Genomic DNA, 14,043 nt, shown 5'->3' with positions numbered 1-14,043 from the left:
TCTATGCCTGATAAATCATTTTGATTTCAGAAATGCCAGACCTGACAGTCATGTGACAAAGAAAGTACGCCATCTTTCTGTTCTAGAGTTTAACGTAACAGAACATATTAAAAAAAGTCATCATCAACAACAACTCATGCTATATTACACTGTGTCATTTCATTCATATATTCTCTCAAATATTTTAATAAGTAGTGCTGAAGATTCTACAATGTCTTTTAATTCAACAAGAATTATTAACGCATTAGTGGTTACGATTGACTACAGCTGGTTTCTCTTGGAGCATTTCCAAATGACTGCAGATTCCAAAACCCTGACTTCAAACAGCTGTATATGTTATTTAAGTTATTCAGAAGTGTCAACACTTTGCTAAGGGCTGGAAGAAACTGTCATCCTCAGGTGAGAGGAAATTGCTGAGGATGTTTACGAACAAGACCGAACCCATCAAAGCTCAAGACCTTTCCCCAGGTTCATTCTGAAGTCAAGCTTTATGAATTGATTTATGGACAACAATGGAGTCTCTGCAAGTTACAAGTACGAATTTTGACCCTATTTTTCTTCCTGTCATCTGATTGGTCAATGTCATGTCAATCACAAATGTAACAATCCAATCAGAGAACAGATGGGTTTGGCTGTTGGAGGGGCACTTTTTTGAACTGCAGGTCCTTGAAGGCAGTGTTGCCAACTTAGCGACTTTGTCGCTATATTTAGCGAGTTTTCAGACCCCCTAGCGACTTTTTTTCTTAAAAAAGTCGCGACGTGAAAGCGCGTATCGCTTTTACTCTCTACAAGCAGCGGGTGCTGTAACACAGTCAGTTCTTTTACTCTTTTACTCTTATGCTGTTTTGTGGATCACAAGGTTTAAAACTACTTATAAACACACACACACAAAGTAACTCCACCAGAGTGCCTATTTCGGATCACTTTTGCCGGTCCAAGCCCGGGTAAAGGAGCAGGGTTGGAATTGTGACATTAAAAAAAACAATAATTGCTAAAAGAAATTTAATTTGTAGTTCTAAATAAACTCTAAATGCATTTAGGACGTTTTTACTCACTTTATGTCTCTTCCACGATGTAATTTCTCTCTCCAACAACATAGGTTACAATTATATTAGCATGACCAATTATGCAAATTAGGTGATGACGTCATTTAGCGACTTCTAGCGACTTTTAGGACAACCAATAGCGATTTTCCTTACTGAGGAGTTGGCAACACTGCTTGAAGGGAATAAATGCCCTTTTACATGCCAACCCAGCGTTTTCCTTCATCACCACGGAGGAAAACAGTCTGTGGTCGTCCGAGTTTGGTGATTTTTGTGTCACAGGTCTACGTGCTTTATACAGGGACTTCCACAGCCTTTTCAACAGCGCTGCGGACCGCGGGGGGGGCAGTGTTTTGGAAATGACAGTCTTCATTACAAAGCTTTCTTCGTTATGAATTAGCATACATGTTTTTATTGAACATTTGAAGAACTAGCAAAAAAACAGAAACTGTTGTAGAGGACATAAAGTCAGAGATAGAAACGACAAGGAGCAGGTGCATCTAGTACAGGTAGAGCTGCTGCAAAAACCCACAGAGCTCAGCAGCCAGCGCAACAAATTCTGGATCCTTTGCTTTTTAGTTAGCAGTTAGCATTAGCAGCACATCCTGCGTCCGATGTGAAAGGACCTTTATGCTGCGCACTGTGACTCACAGCAATGGTCCCGGGTCAGCCCTGACTTTGTGTTAAACTAATCCTAAAGTAATAATGGTATTTCTAACCACTGACATACCACAACTTTATCCTTTCAACAGCTGCTGAAAGTAAGGGGACCTAGCTGCTATCGGATATTTATATAGAGATCCTCCAGCTTCAAACTGTATTACCCTTCAAGGACCTGCAGTTCAAAAAAGTGCCCCTCCGACAGCCAAACCCATCTGTTCTCTGATTGGATTGTTACATTTGTGATTGACATGACATTGACTAATCAGATGACAGGAAGAAAAATAGGGTCAAAATTCGTACTTGTAACTTGCAGGGGGGTTTTTGGCTAAGTCCACACACAAATCTTTTTACACATACAAATCTTTTTACGCACGCACAAATTCTTTTTACACATACAAATCTTTTTACACACACAAAAATCTTTTTACACATACAAATCTTTTTTACGCACGCACAAATTATTTTTACACATACAAATCCTGATTTTCAAGTACAAAATATTTATGACCACATTTTGAGCCCATAGAACTGCTGCTGGTGGTACCCATGCACAGCAAAAAGTGGTTAAAAAATCAATGACAGAATCCTTCTAGGTTCTTTTTTGTATGAAGAGCACAACATACAAGATAGAAAAAGATATCACATGAAGTAAGCAAACAAGAAACCTATAGACAAAACAGAGCTGCATAAAAACCTACATTCTTGCATTGTAATTCCTCTTACTACATTTTCAAGTTAACCAGATTTATCAGACTCTTCCAGGTCAGTGTATAGTTTTTACTAATACTTTTGGTTTTGTGCCACAACTTTACATATTTGTTCAAAACAGCATAACGTTGAATGAAAATGGCATTTTCTTCATTTTTGTGATGAAGAATTGGTTAAAATCTGTTACATGTTTTATTTATGTTGTATTGTGAAATTATTTATTTTGAAATTTCACACTTACCTTTTTTGCACATATTAATTCTGATTTAATCGATGTTTGTCTTGGATTATAAATCCATCATCTTAGTTAGATTAATGTTGTAACTGTTATTTGCAAATATTTGCAAATGCCTTTACCTATGGGTGTAATGGCATCCTGTCTGATTTAAGATGACCGATGACCTGAAGCAACGTCATTAGTTGTGTTTTGCGATGTGAAGTTTTTTTTATTAGTGTGCTCAAATATGAAGATTTATGGCACAATTTTTCTTTTCATATTAGCCAGTACTGTTTAAAGTATTTGGTATATTTAAGGTATACTTTCACAGTATCATCAATATATGTGTCCAAATTTTGGACAGTCATTTTTTTAAGGAAAATTGATCAGAAAATGTTCTCAAAAATGCTGAGTTGAGATAAAACGAAATAACTGTAAAAATCCCAAGACCCTATATATATTATAATATAATACAATGGAACTAAACGCCAATCATTTTGGTGAAATAATCTAAAAATATATCTGGCAAAATTCAAACCAGCAGCAGCGTCTCTTTCACAGAAACAATGGTCTGGTTACTTCTCTAAAATAGACACCTTTCAACCAGACCATTGTTTCTGTCAAAGAGACGGCGCTGCTCATTTGAAAAAGTCAAATGAGAAACTATTTACAGAAACGATTTACATGAGAAACATTTGAATTGGAAAAAAAAAACCACAACAGAAACAATCCACACAGCAGCGGTGTCTTTTCTTCAGAAAACATAGAAAACAAACATTGTTTCACTACAACAGATGGCTTTCAAACATTTTTGAGGTGCGCTGATAAAAATAAGTCTCTCAGGTCTTAAGGTTATAAATCATCTTAATTTACACAAAATGCCTTTCTGTCATTTGAAATAAATGCTTAAGAAATGAAACACCCATATGTAAAGGTATGATGCAAATAACAGTTACCACATTAATCTAAGATGTTATGTAAAATCATTCATAATCCAAGAGAAACACTGATCAAATCAAAATTTAATATGTACAAGAAAGAAAAGCAAAGTCATCAGTGAACTCATAATGTGATGCTAAAAATCTTTTAAAAAATCACAATAAATAATCCACAGAAGTGTTTGTATTTGTTAAGGCTTTGTGTAATTTTAGCATCTTCTTCTTCTTCTTCTACCAAAACCAATGAAAACCATCCATCAATGACAGCCTGTTATTTGCATCGCAGGACTCTGAAATGAGGAGGATTTTTGGTACTCAGGTTATAAAACCGCCCAGCTGACTGTCTGCAATAGGACCTTTGGAGCATCACAGTACGTATACAGCTTCATTTTACTTTGTAACTTTACATAACTTAAAAAAAACCTCCCACTGATATTCTGTGTATAAAATAAAATCATGTAACATCTGAGTCTCATTTTCTGCAGCTTTGTGGAGACAAAATGAGACCTCTGATTGGCCTTTTCCTCATCGCCGTCTCCATGGCATTGGCTGGTAACTGTTTCTCTGTTCTTTTGTCCATCTCTGTGGAAGTTTTTAATTATGTCATTATTTACTTTTTATTGTTTATCTCATTTTCTATTTTTCTTTATATGGTTTTCTTGTCTTGATTAAATCCTTTTATCTGTCATTCATCCTCTCAGTGGCTCAGATGTCAATACTTTTCATTTTTAAAGACTCATTAAATTTGTGTGATGTCAGTTAAAACACAGAACTAACAAGAACAAACATATTTTTGTACATAAACAGTGGACATAAAGAGGTGCCTCTGAGCTCTCGTGGGAATGTTAAAGACATGTAGTTTATGGCAGCCGAGTGTTTTGAACCTTTCAAAGGTTACAGGCCAAACCAACTTTATTTATAAAGTGCTCTAAGAACAGCAAGTTCTGACCAAAGTGCATAACATTATGGAGACAATAAAAATATGAATTAGTTAATACAATTTAATTACAATTAATTAGTTTACAATTTCATCAACACAAAAGAAAACTCTGTTTGCCTCTCAGGGAGTGTTCCCATTAGGACCCTGGTATTCTCCACTGCAACGAGCACCAGTTATGTTGAGATGATCCCTCAGAAGCCGATGAACCTGACTGCGTTCACTCTGTGCATGCGAGTGGCCACGGAGCTCAGCGGCCAGCGAGAGATCATCCTCTTTGCATACCGGACAGGAAGCTACGATGAGCTGAATGTGTGGCGTGAACTGGATGGAAGGTAGGACATCTTAAAGTCAGCATCATCTACACTGTGAGCTTTACAAAAACAACATCACCCAAATCTGATCTTATTGGTCACCAATTATTATTGGTCCTGGTGTAAAATTGTTTTGATTCAAATGTAGTAAAATTATGATTTTTCATGAAACTGCCTGTGTGCTAAGACGTTTATGACTAAAGGACATATGGATGTTGTGTGTGCAGACTGTCCTTTTACCTGGCTGGAGGTGGTGTTTTATTTAAAGTCCCTGAGCTCAGAGCCCTGATTACCCACCTGTGTGTCACCTGGGATTCCACTTCAGGTTTAGCTGCCCTCTTCCTGGATGGAAAGAGGAGCTTATCCAAAATCTACAAGAAGGATCACACTGTCAGCCCAGGAGGCAGGGTTATCCTGGGACAAGATCCAGATTCTTTCCTAGGTTCTTTTGATGAGCAGCAGAGTTTTGTTGGTGAGATCTCTGATGTGAACATGTGGGATGTTGTTCTGCCAGATAGCGTGATACAAGACATGTTTGCAGGGCAGAGAGAACCAAGAGGAAATGTTTTTGACTGGGACAGCACAGAGCTGAGAACTAACGGGGACGTAGAGCTCGCCATTCGTGAGCTGTAGTTATAATGCTCTGAAATAATGGTTATTAATCAAACTGTGTATCAATATCACTAATGTTACTTTAAGTTTTTAAAACATATGTGCTGACATCACCTGTTTTTAATTATATATTAAATACTCAACACAGATGCATATTGTTCTAGGTTATTCTTATCACTTACTTGTACTTACTTTTAATCACACTGTCATAGTCCCATTGTTATATTATCAGAGTTTTTACAGCTTTTCTGTCAGTTATTTCCATGCAGTGAGTTTTATGAGTTTCCTTCCCCAGTCTCAGTCTAACGTTGCTGCATGTAGGTACGTGTCTAACCGCTGCATTTGTTATTTGTCTTCATTTTTACTACCCCTCCTGTCGCCTGTGTCTAGTTACCCTAATGACCCTTGTATGTATAAATTTGTGCCATCTTCCCCTCACACTTTCTGTTTTAACGTCTGTGATGATATCTTGTATGTTTTCTCTCCATGTACTTGTGGATTTGGTTTCATAAAACCTTTTACGTTTTCCTTTGTAGACTTGTGCCATCAGCTTATTAAAGATTGTCTTATTAAACCCTGCTGCCTCCTGTGTCTGCATTTCGATCCTCAGCTTTACACTCCATACAGTTTAAATAATATGCAGCTTGTGACATCAGCATATTTTATCATCAAGGGCTTAAAAAATTAACCAGACAACACAGTGTCAGTGATAACACTGACTTCTTGGTCTTCAGGCTCATAAGTTGGTTCTGGTTCTTAAATGGTGTTTTTCTACAGTACTGGAGAACTCAGAGCATTCAGTGGCACACAGATGGTATAAAGGTGGTACGGCAGAAGAGTTTAGCTAATGTTTTGTACTACAGAACTGAAAAGAAGTATTTAGACTGTTTAGTTAATTAAAAGTTGTAATTGTACTGTAATTGTAATCGTATAAACATTACATTTGACAATGACTGAAACCAGCAGCACTGGCCAACAATGGGTTGTGAGGTCATTTTTTTCATTAATATGCAAATTGTCATGACCATTGATCAACAAACACTGATTAAAGATTTGATCGTTGGTCATTCCCCAGCTTTTTATAAGGTTGGGGAAACCTGCAGTCAGGTGAGACTGAAGAAGTCACGTTTCTCCCACTGAAAACGCTCCGTCCAGAAAACACAGGGCTTAAATACACAGGCGGTAACGAGGGAGTGAGAAACAGGAGGGAAACACAGCTGGGACTAATTACACACAACGACGTGGGACACAGACTGTCAAAGTAAAACAGGAAGCATAACACAGAAATGTAGAGTTGACACTGAGACAGAGACATGAACCATGGGACATGAAAAAGGAACCACAGGCCTAACACTGAACACCGGGAAGGCATAGAGACAGAAAACTACGTCTAAACATACATCACATGGAGAACAGAGTTCGAGCTTTACCAAGAACACAGAGGAGGCTCAGAAACCTAAAAACCATTATAAATGTAATACAAACAGAAAACCTTAATTCACAGAATAAAACTTGAACCAAAAACACAAACACTGGGTGACCCAGGACCGTGACATGTTTCATTATAAAGCTAAACCCCTCGACATAGTTTTTATTTTAGTGACAGAGCTCAAATATTTTCTTGCAGTTTGAAGTAAAATTTATATGATGTGATGAAATGGACTTACAGAAACATTTTAAGACAAGTATATCAAGTTGAACTATAGTAATGCTCAAGCAATATTATGACATTATTAAACAATGTAAAGTTAATATTACATGTAGCTCTTTCAGTGTTTATAGTTATTAAATACACATTATGTATTTATATGTAATAATATTATAATTCAATAACATTTCTGGATATTTTCTTTTTTATGGGTGTGATATTGTGTTATTACATGATAATAGTACTTTTCAGCAATTTTAAACCTGATTAATTTTATTGCAGCAGTGTTTGAATATATAATTATGTAATTTTGTTTTCACACATACCTTCTATTTAACATGAAAAAAACTTTAACTCACCACCTTGTAAAAGTACATCAGTTTTCACTATTGTAATTATGGAAAATTGCTGTATTTTTTATGTGATGGTAAATTTTACTGTATTTTTCTGGCACTACAACAGCTGGAATATAACAGGTTTTCTTGTTTTTTAAACATTTTTACAGAGTACCTTTGCAATGTTAATAACAGTAAATGAGACGCCTTCTGGAACAATGTCCTTTGGATAGAAAGTGGAGATGTTTGGCCATAATGCACAGCTAAACCCTCCTGGAACTGAAAGAGTGTGTACTTTCTTTTTCATTTTACACTATCATACTATAAAGACCATAGCCTATACATGTTTGTATGTTTCCCATCACCTCCTAGAAAAGTGTACCAATCTTGATTAAACTATGCAGAAACATTGCCTAGAGCACTGTGAGTGCCGACTTGTATACAGTGTATACAAACATCTTGTACAAATCCCACAATGGTATACATTTTTACTGTGTACTATGACAGTCTACTTGGTGCTTGATTGAATTGTCAAATGTAAAAATGTCTCAGTCAGAGTCAGAGACACTTTATTTATCTTAATTGCCCCTTGGGGATAAATAAAGTGTCTCTGACTCTGACTGATACATTTTTACATTTGACAATTCAATCAAGCACCAAGTAGACTGTCATAGTTCAGAATTCTAAGGAGCTTGGAAAGAAAAGCGTCTGGACTTTTTTTAGGTTTCTTGAAGATGTTTCATCCGAGAAGCTTCTTCAGTTCTAAGAGTAATTGGTGGAGAGTTCCAGATTTTAAGCCCTATGGGAGTGTCCCCCAAGAGGGTCATGGACCTCATATTGATCCTCTACCTAATCACATGAGCTAAGGTGTGAAAATGAGTGTTGGTCCCAATCAGAAAAAGTTTGAGTTGAACCCATTGTGAAACTCCCCCTATCATGGGATGTACTGAGATCAAATGGCCCAGGATGTGAGTGGGCGTTAAGGCGTCTGGGCAGGATCTCAAAACTGGATTATAGATGCCAGACAGTTGGTGTCGTAAGCCCCGCCCTCTGTTCAAAGATGGTCGTTCACGGTGGACATAGACGGTTTCTTTCACTGCTCTTTTGAACCGTCTGTCTTCTCTGTCCAAAATGTGACTATTGGCATCCTCGAAAGAGTGACCTTTGACCTTTAGATGAGGTGGCTCTTCTATGCTGTGCCATGTGTTTATGAAGTGACTCTTTGGTTTCTCCAGTGTAGAGGTCTGAGCATTCCTTGCTTCACTGCACAGCATACAGTACGTAGTTTAGTTTGTGTTTGGGAGTTTTGACTTTGGGTTTCTCTGATAAACATGAATTGATCAGAGAAACTCAGGATAGTCTTCTCAAAGCACGACATCCCAGCTTTTATTTAGAAACACAAGAATACAAACACTGATGATCAGGAGCAACAATCCCAAAACTACACTGTAAAATATAACTTGTTGTTTCAACTTAAAAATATGAGGTAAAGGGCTGCCTTAAAATTTTAAGTTAAGTCAAGAAATAGAGTTTGTTCTTATAACACAACCAATTGTTATCTTAATGAAAAATCACATGTTGTCTAAACTTTTGTCTTAGTTTAGTTGACTGAGATTTGTTAGTCAGTTCAACTCCTTTAATTGTCATCTTTACTTGGGAAAACCCTTTCAGCTAAATTAAAATAATCTATTGTTTAAACTCTTGTCCTAGTTCAGTTGACTTGGGTTTTTTAGTTAATTCAAATACTTTAGTAGTTCTTTTAACTTAGGAATCTATTTTAGCTTAACTAACATAATCTGTTAGCTAAGTTGATTTAAGTTTATTAATTAACTGAGCTCCTTAAGGTAGCTGAGTGAACTTGTAAATCAGTTTCATTTTAATTATCAGAGTTGATTGACTGGATGTAAAGAAAAAATGTGTATTAAACATCTTAAGTTTTGTTTTGTTTTTAGCTTTCTAACATCCATTTCAGCAAAACTACCTGTTAGGTTTATCTTAGATCTCAGGTTTAAATATCTACATTCCTTTAAATTAATTTTCTGTTGTTTACAGAAAAAAAAATAAAACCCCACAGATTCCATTAAAGTCTATCTGATCATTTCATACAGAAAGTTTGTTTTAAGAACATGACAATTACTCAACATTCACCATTTATTGTGCCATCTTAGTCATCTGAGAAACAGAAAAATCAGTGACGTAGCTCATCAGGCTCACAATCCATCAAAACTCAAAGGCTGCTCCCTGTGAAACAATAAATTTGAACTTGGTCTTGAGCCCAGTTTGGGTGAAGATTAAATTCTGACCAATACTCTAGGAGCAGTAGTGATTCTTGTGAAGTAACAACATAAAGTCTGCATTAATGTAATGTATCAACGGGACACTTGCTATTTTAGAAAAGTTATTCTTTACATTTACAAAATTTTTAAACTTCATTGTGCTCAGTCACACCTGTTAGCATAAAACTTGAAATATTAAAATAGTACAAAACCTTTGATAAGTGACAGTAAAGATCAGTTTATAACAACTAAGACATCAAACTCTTGTATTTGTCTTCGTTTACAATTGCAACAAATTCCACAGAACCAATATCTCTGAAAACGAGTGCATGCTTCTGAAACATTTGATAATATGGATATTTCAGATACATCAGTTTGAGTCTGCTCAATTGCAAAACAAAGGAAAAACTACTGACTTGCATGAGATAAGCATCTGCAAAGTCCACCATTATATTGTTGTTCACATAAGTTTCTTAAACCATGAACAAATGAGTAATTGTCTAATCTGGAATGTAAAGTGTAGTCATTTAGTGACATACAAAAGTGAGAATGAGAACTTGCAAGAATAAAAAACAAACAGTAAAATAAAACTGTCCTTAACACTAAGGAACATACAATTACAGTTCTGCATGGCTTTCTGCAAGAGTCTGTTTCTTAGACCATGCACTAGTGAGATGCACTGCCTTCCACCAATGTTCATTAGGATGTTCTGAATGACTTCAAAGATGTCCTTAAGTTCCTTTGGATAGTCTATGTTGAGGGCAAAAAAAGGCCCATCAGCATGGAAATGGCACTTGAGACATCCCTCAGATTAGACAGGATTACTGCCGCCTCAAGGACAACCAACACATCGATGATGTCTTCTTCTTTCACCATCGCAATGCCAACTTTCATCCTCTTAGAAAACGTGTCTTCAATACCTGTCGGCTATAAAAGGGTTCAAAGACAAAAAAAAAAAAAAATTACACAATTACAATTACACAATATCCCTTGTGCTTAAGAATTCATGTCTTTCAAAGAAGAGCCATACTGATGCTTTGGATGATGGTGATTGGCTTTGGGTAACACTTATTAGTTGTTAAAGTTTTTTCAGAATGAGATATGCACCCCATGTTACAAATCCATTTCTTGCTTTAAACAAAGACCATGTTCATAAATAACTGAGCATGTCTTCAATTGCAGAATTCAAACAAAATTTTCAATTTAAATGGTAAATGGCCTGTATTTGTATAGCGCTTTACTAGTCCCCTAAGGACTCCAAAGTGCTTTACACATTCAGTCATTCACACATGGGTGGATGACTGAATCGCGACTCAAGAGTTGACAGTTCGTCTTATAATTGGAAGGTTGCGGTTCGAGCCCCGGCTCCGACAGTTTCGATCGTTGTGTCCTTGGGCAAGACACTTCACCTGTTGCCTACTGGTGGTGGTCAGAGGGCCCGGTGGTGCCAGTGTCCGGCAGCCTCGCCTCTGTCAGTGCGCCCCAGGGCGGCTGTGGCTACAATGTAGCTGCCATCACCAGTGTGTGAATTTAAATCTAGTTATGCTAAATATTGGCTGTGCTCTAAACCAAATCTGGCTGAGAATACATGAAATGTGCAAACTGCAGCTACACTACAGGATCAGATTATGGCTCCATAGACAATGCTTCTTTAATCAGTTTATTGATTAAAGTTTATTTTTCCCTATATTAACAGCATGAAAAAGAGCATATAGACGTGGCTGAACAGGTTGCATAATTGGCACTGAATATCAACATCCACCTTTACCCAGCTGCCCAATGACTCTCGGCCAGTAACCTTTAATTGCTTACCCAGTCTACACAGTCTCTTTTCCAGGGTCCAGGACATTTCACCAAAGTATTGCCCCCACAGCTGTAGCAGCCACTGCAGCCCCTTAAATATCCTAATATCTCTGCCATTACAATATACAATGTGAGAAATCAAACGTAAAGCTGAAGTGAACAGTACAGCAGCGAAATGTCAAAGACCCTGGTGAAGACATGAATAAACACAAGACACTAATAATATCAATGCTAGCTTGCCAGTTAGTTTCTCTGAAACCCAGACCAAATCCAGTGTCAAAGATCTTGTAATAATACATTTGGTGAGGAAAAAGTACACATGTTATCATGTGGCATCTATTGTTTCATAGATGCCACATGTTTCATTTAAAATCCACTGTGGTGCTGTCATTATTAAATTTACTAAAAGAAACAATGCTAACCTTCACAGTCTTGAAAGTGTGTGAGGGCTCTTCCTTTAGAAAATGAGGTCCTCTGTCCTCTTCCTTTGTGTAGGGCTCTGGTCAAAGAAGTCAAAAAGAAAACAAAAACACTTTTTAAACAGTGTTTATGAAGCATGTGTAGACAGCTCCAAATTCACAGCTTTTGATACATAATTCCATCAATATATGATTATCATTGGAGATTTTGAATCAGGCTTATCAGGACATTCAAGTAGAATATGATATCCAACCTACCACCAATATACACAGATTCTGTAAAAGTTACCACACTAAATGTCCAGTTGTGAAATATGATGACAGACTTTACTTATCAGCTTTCTTTCAATGAGTTCATCAGTTGAACTGGATAACCTAAAACTTAAACAAAGGATTAGATTTCGCAGTTGAACACTTACATCATCTCCGAAGCATCTTATGAGCCTAGTTAGCCCTCCTATGCCGCTCTTGATTTTGTACAGCTCCACGAACCTCTCCATAATGGTCAAGCACAGCAAAAGGAACCCTTTCAGGTCAACAGATGTAAGACGGGCAAATTCTGCTTCAACCTGAGCAATAGAAGAAGAGGGTGGAGAGTACAGGCAGAATAAAAAAAAAGATTCTTTGAGACCCAAATTTAAGCAAACAGTCATCTGAGGCCCATTAGAGAAAACACAAACACACAAAAGCAAACAAACAAAAGATGCACTTTACCTGCCGTTCAGCAAACAAGGAAGTTCAGAGAACAATAAGCTCTGTCTTGAAATCTTTTAAAGTAGAATGATTGTGAAAATGACTTATGTGATGTAAAACTTTAGTAAACGTGCGATTAAAAGAACACTGAGTAAAAGGACAAGTAACAATTTCCTTATTCCTCAGATGTTTACCTTGATGAGCAATACTGTTTTAGTCCAACTGCCTCATTAAAGTTACACAACAGGCTTTTTACATTAAAGCCAGCAAGTCCATTACATACTCCCTTTTTAGATCTGAAATACTGTGCACATTCTGTGTATATGTAGTGGACAGCAATTTACCCAAAAGAGTGCAAAGTTTGCAAGTCCACCTCATTTAAATGACAAAGACAGATGTGATCATCTAGACCTGTGAAAATAAATTAATGACAAACCTGCAGTTATGGATGTTATTACAACCGCAAGAACCTAAACAGTCTGCTCCATTGCTTTTGTTAATGAATCACTTGTTGGTAACAGGTCTGAATATTTAGTTTATGCCACCTGCATGTGATCATCAATAGTGCCATATTACTTCTTAAGAAGTAATCTGACACTACAATCTTTATATCATTTGTTCTACAGAGCTGTTAAGTTACAATATAATCTGTGGTGTTTCCAGTATGACAAAATGCACAAATTGTAACTTACCATTTGACTCCACTGACAAAAATAAATCCCCAGCATCAAGTTTGGCTTCACAGACCTAAAATAAGTAAAATAAAAATATATGTTATAATTATATTGTTTTCGCCATTTATTCATGTTTGCTAATTTTCTGACATATAAACAATGTTAGTTTTGTTACAATACAGAGAATGCAGTTTAATTAAAAGGTAAATAATGCCAAAAAAAAAAAACTTCTGCAGTACACCATGCCAAAAATCAGTGTCTCTGATGCCAATTATTTTATCACTACAGCTCTTTTAGTATGGAAACTCACACAAACTAGTCATACTGATCACAAGAGTTCAAAAATAAGTTAAAATAGTGAGCTGTTGTTAAGCATAAAGCATTTCAGGGTAACAAATAACTGCACAATAGAATTAAAGCAAAAACTAAACACACTGGAGGACTATCTGATAAAAACTAATATAATGCTGGTTTGCAGACCATATTTTGTCTCAGTCCTCAGTGCACTCTTGCAGCTTAGCATGCAGCAGTTAATAACAACTTAAGTGATTACATAGGGGTAAACAGATGACAACAAGCATCGAGTCCTGCCAAAAGTTCTTTTTGAACCCAGTCAGTTATTGGAAATATTGCCAAAATGAACTTCCACCAAAATACAACAGCCTGTGAACTTGAAAGAAATTTACAAGTACAGAGACAATATGAAATAAGCTTTATTAATTAGCTGAGTTAGCTTGCTAATATCGCAACAGTGGTTGAGTGC

The 14,043-nt window shown here is 36.6% G+C and overlaps 1 protein-coding gene across 1 annotated transcript; it reads left to right on the top strand.

The window, feature by feature from the left end:
- Window positions 1–3,780: 3,780 nt before the first annotated feature.
- On the top strand, window positions 3,781–6,000 carry LOC116314258 (pentraxin fusion protein-like). The gene is made up of 4 exons (XM_031732230.2): window positions 3,781–3,940; window positions 4,055–4,121; window positions 4,634–4,841; window positions 5,048–6,000. Exons 2-4 carry the CDS (start codon window positions 4,070–4,072, stop codon window positions 5,451–5,453), a joined length of 666 nt encoding a protein of 221 aa, XP_031588090.1. The 5' UTR covers window positions 3,781–3,940; window positions 4,055–4,069; the 3' UTR covers window positions 5,454–6,000.
- Window positions 6,001–14,043: the final 8,043 nt, after the last annotated feature.

This window comes from Oreochromis aureus, linkage group 4, assembly GCF_013358895.1.
Source record: "Oreochromis aureus strain Israel breed Guangdong linkage group 4, ZZ_aureus, whole genome shotgun sequence".
In the NCBI taxonomy this organism is placed as follows: Eukaryota; Metazoa; Chordata; class Actinopteri; order Cichliformes; family Cichlidae; genus Oreochromis; species Oreochromis aureus.
The sequence above is the reverse complement of the archived record's forward strand: the minus strand, read 5'-3'. Positions and strand labels throughout refer to the sequence as shown.

Coding starts and splice junctions, on each gene's coding strand:
- LOC116314258 (XM_031732230.2), top strand. CDS start 4,070: ATGAGACCTCTGATTGGCCTTTTCCTCATCGCCGTCTCCATGGCATTG. Junction 4,122..4,633: donor CGTCTCCATGGCATTGGCTG/GTAACTGTTTCT, acceptor TTTGCCTCTCAG/GGAGTGTTCCCATTAGGACC. Junction 4,842..5,047: donor TGGCGTGAACTGGATGGAAG/GTAGGACATCTT, acceptor TTGTGTGTGCAG/ACTGTCCTTTTACCTGGCTG.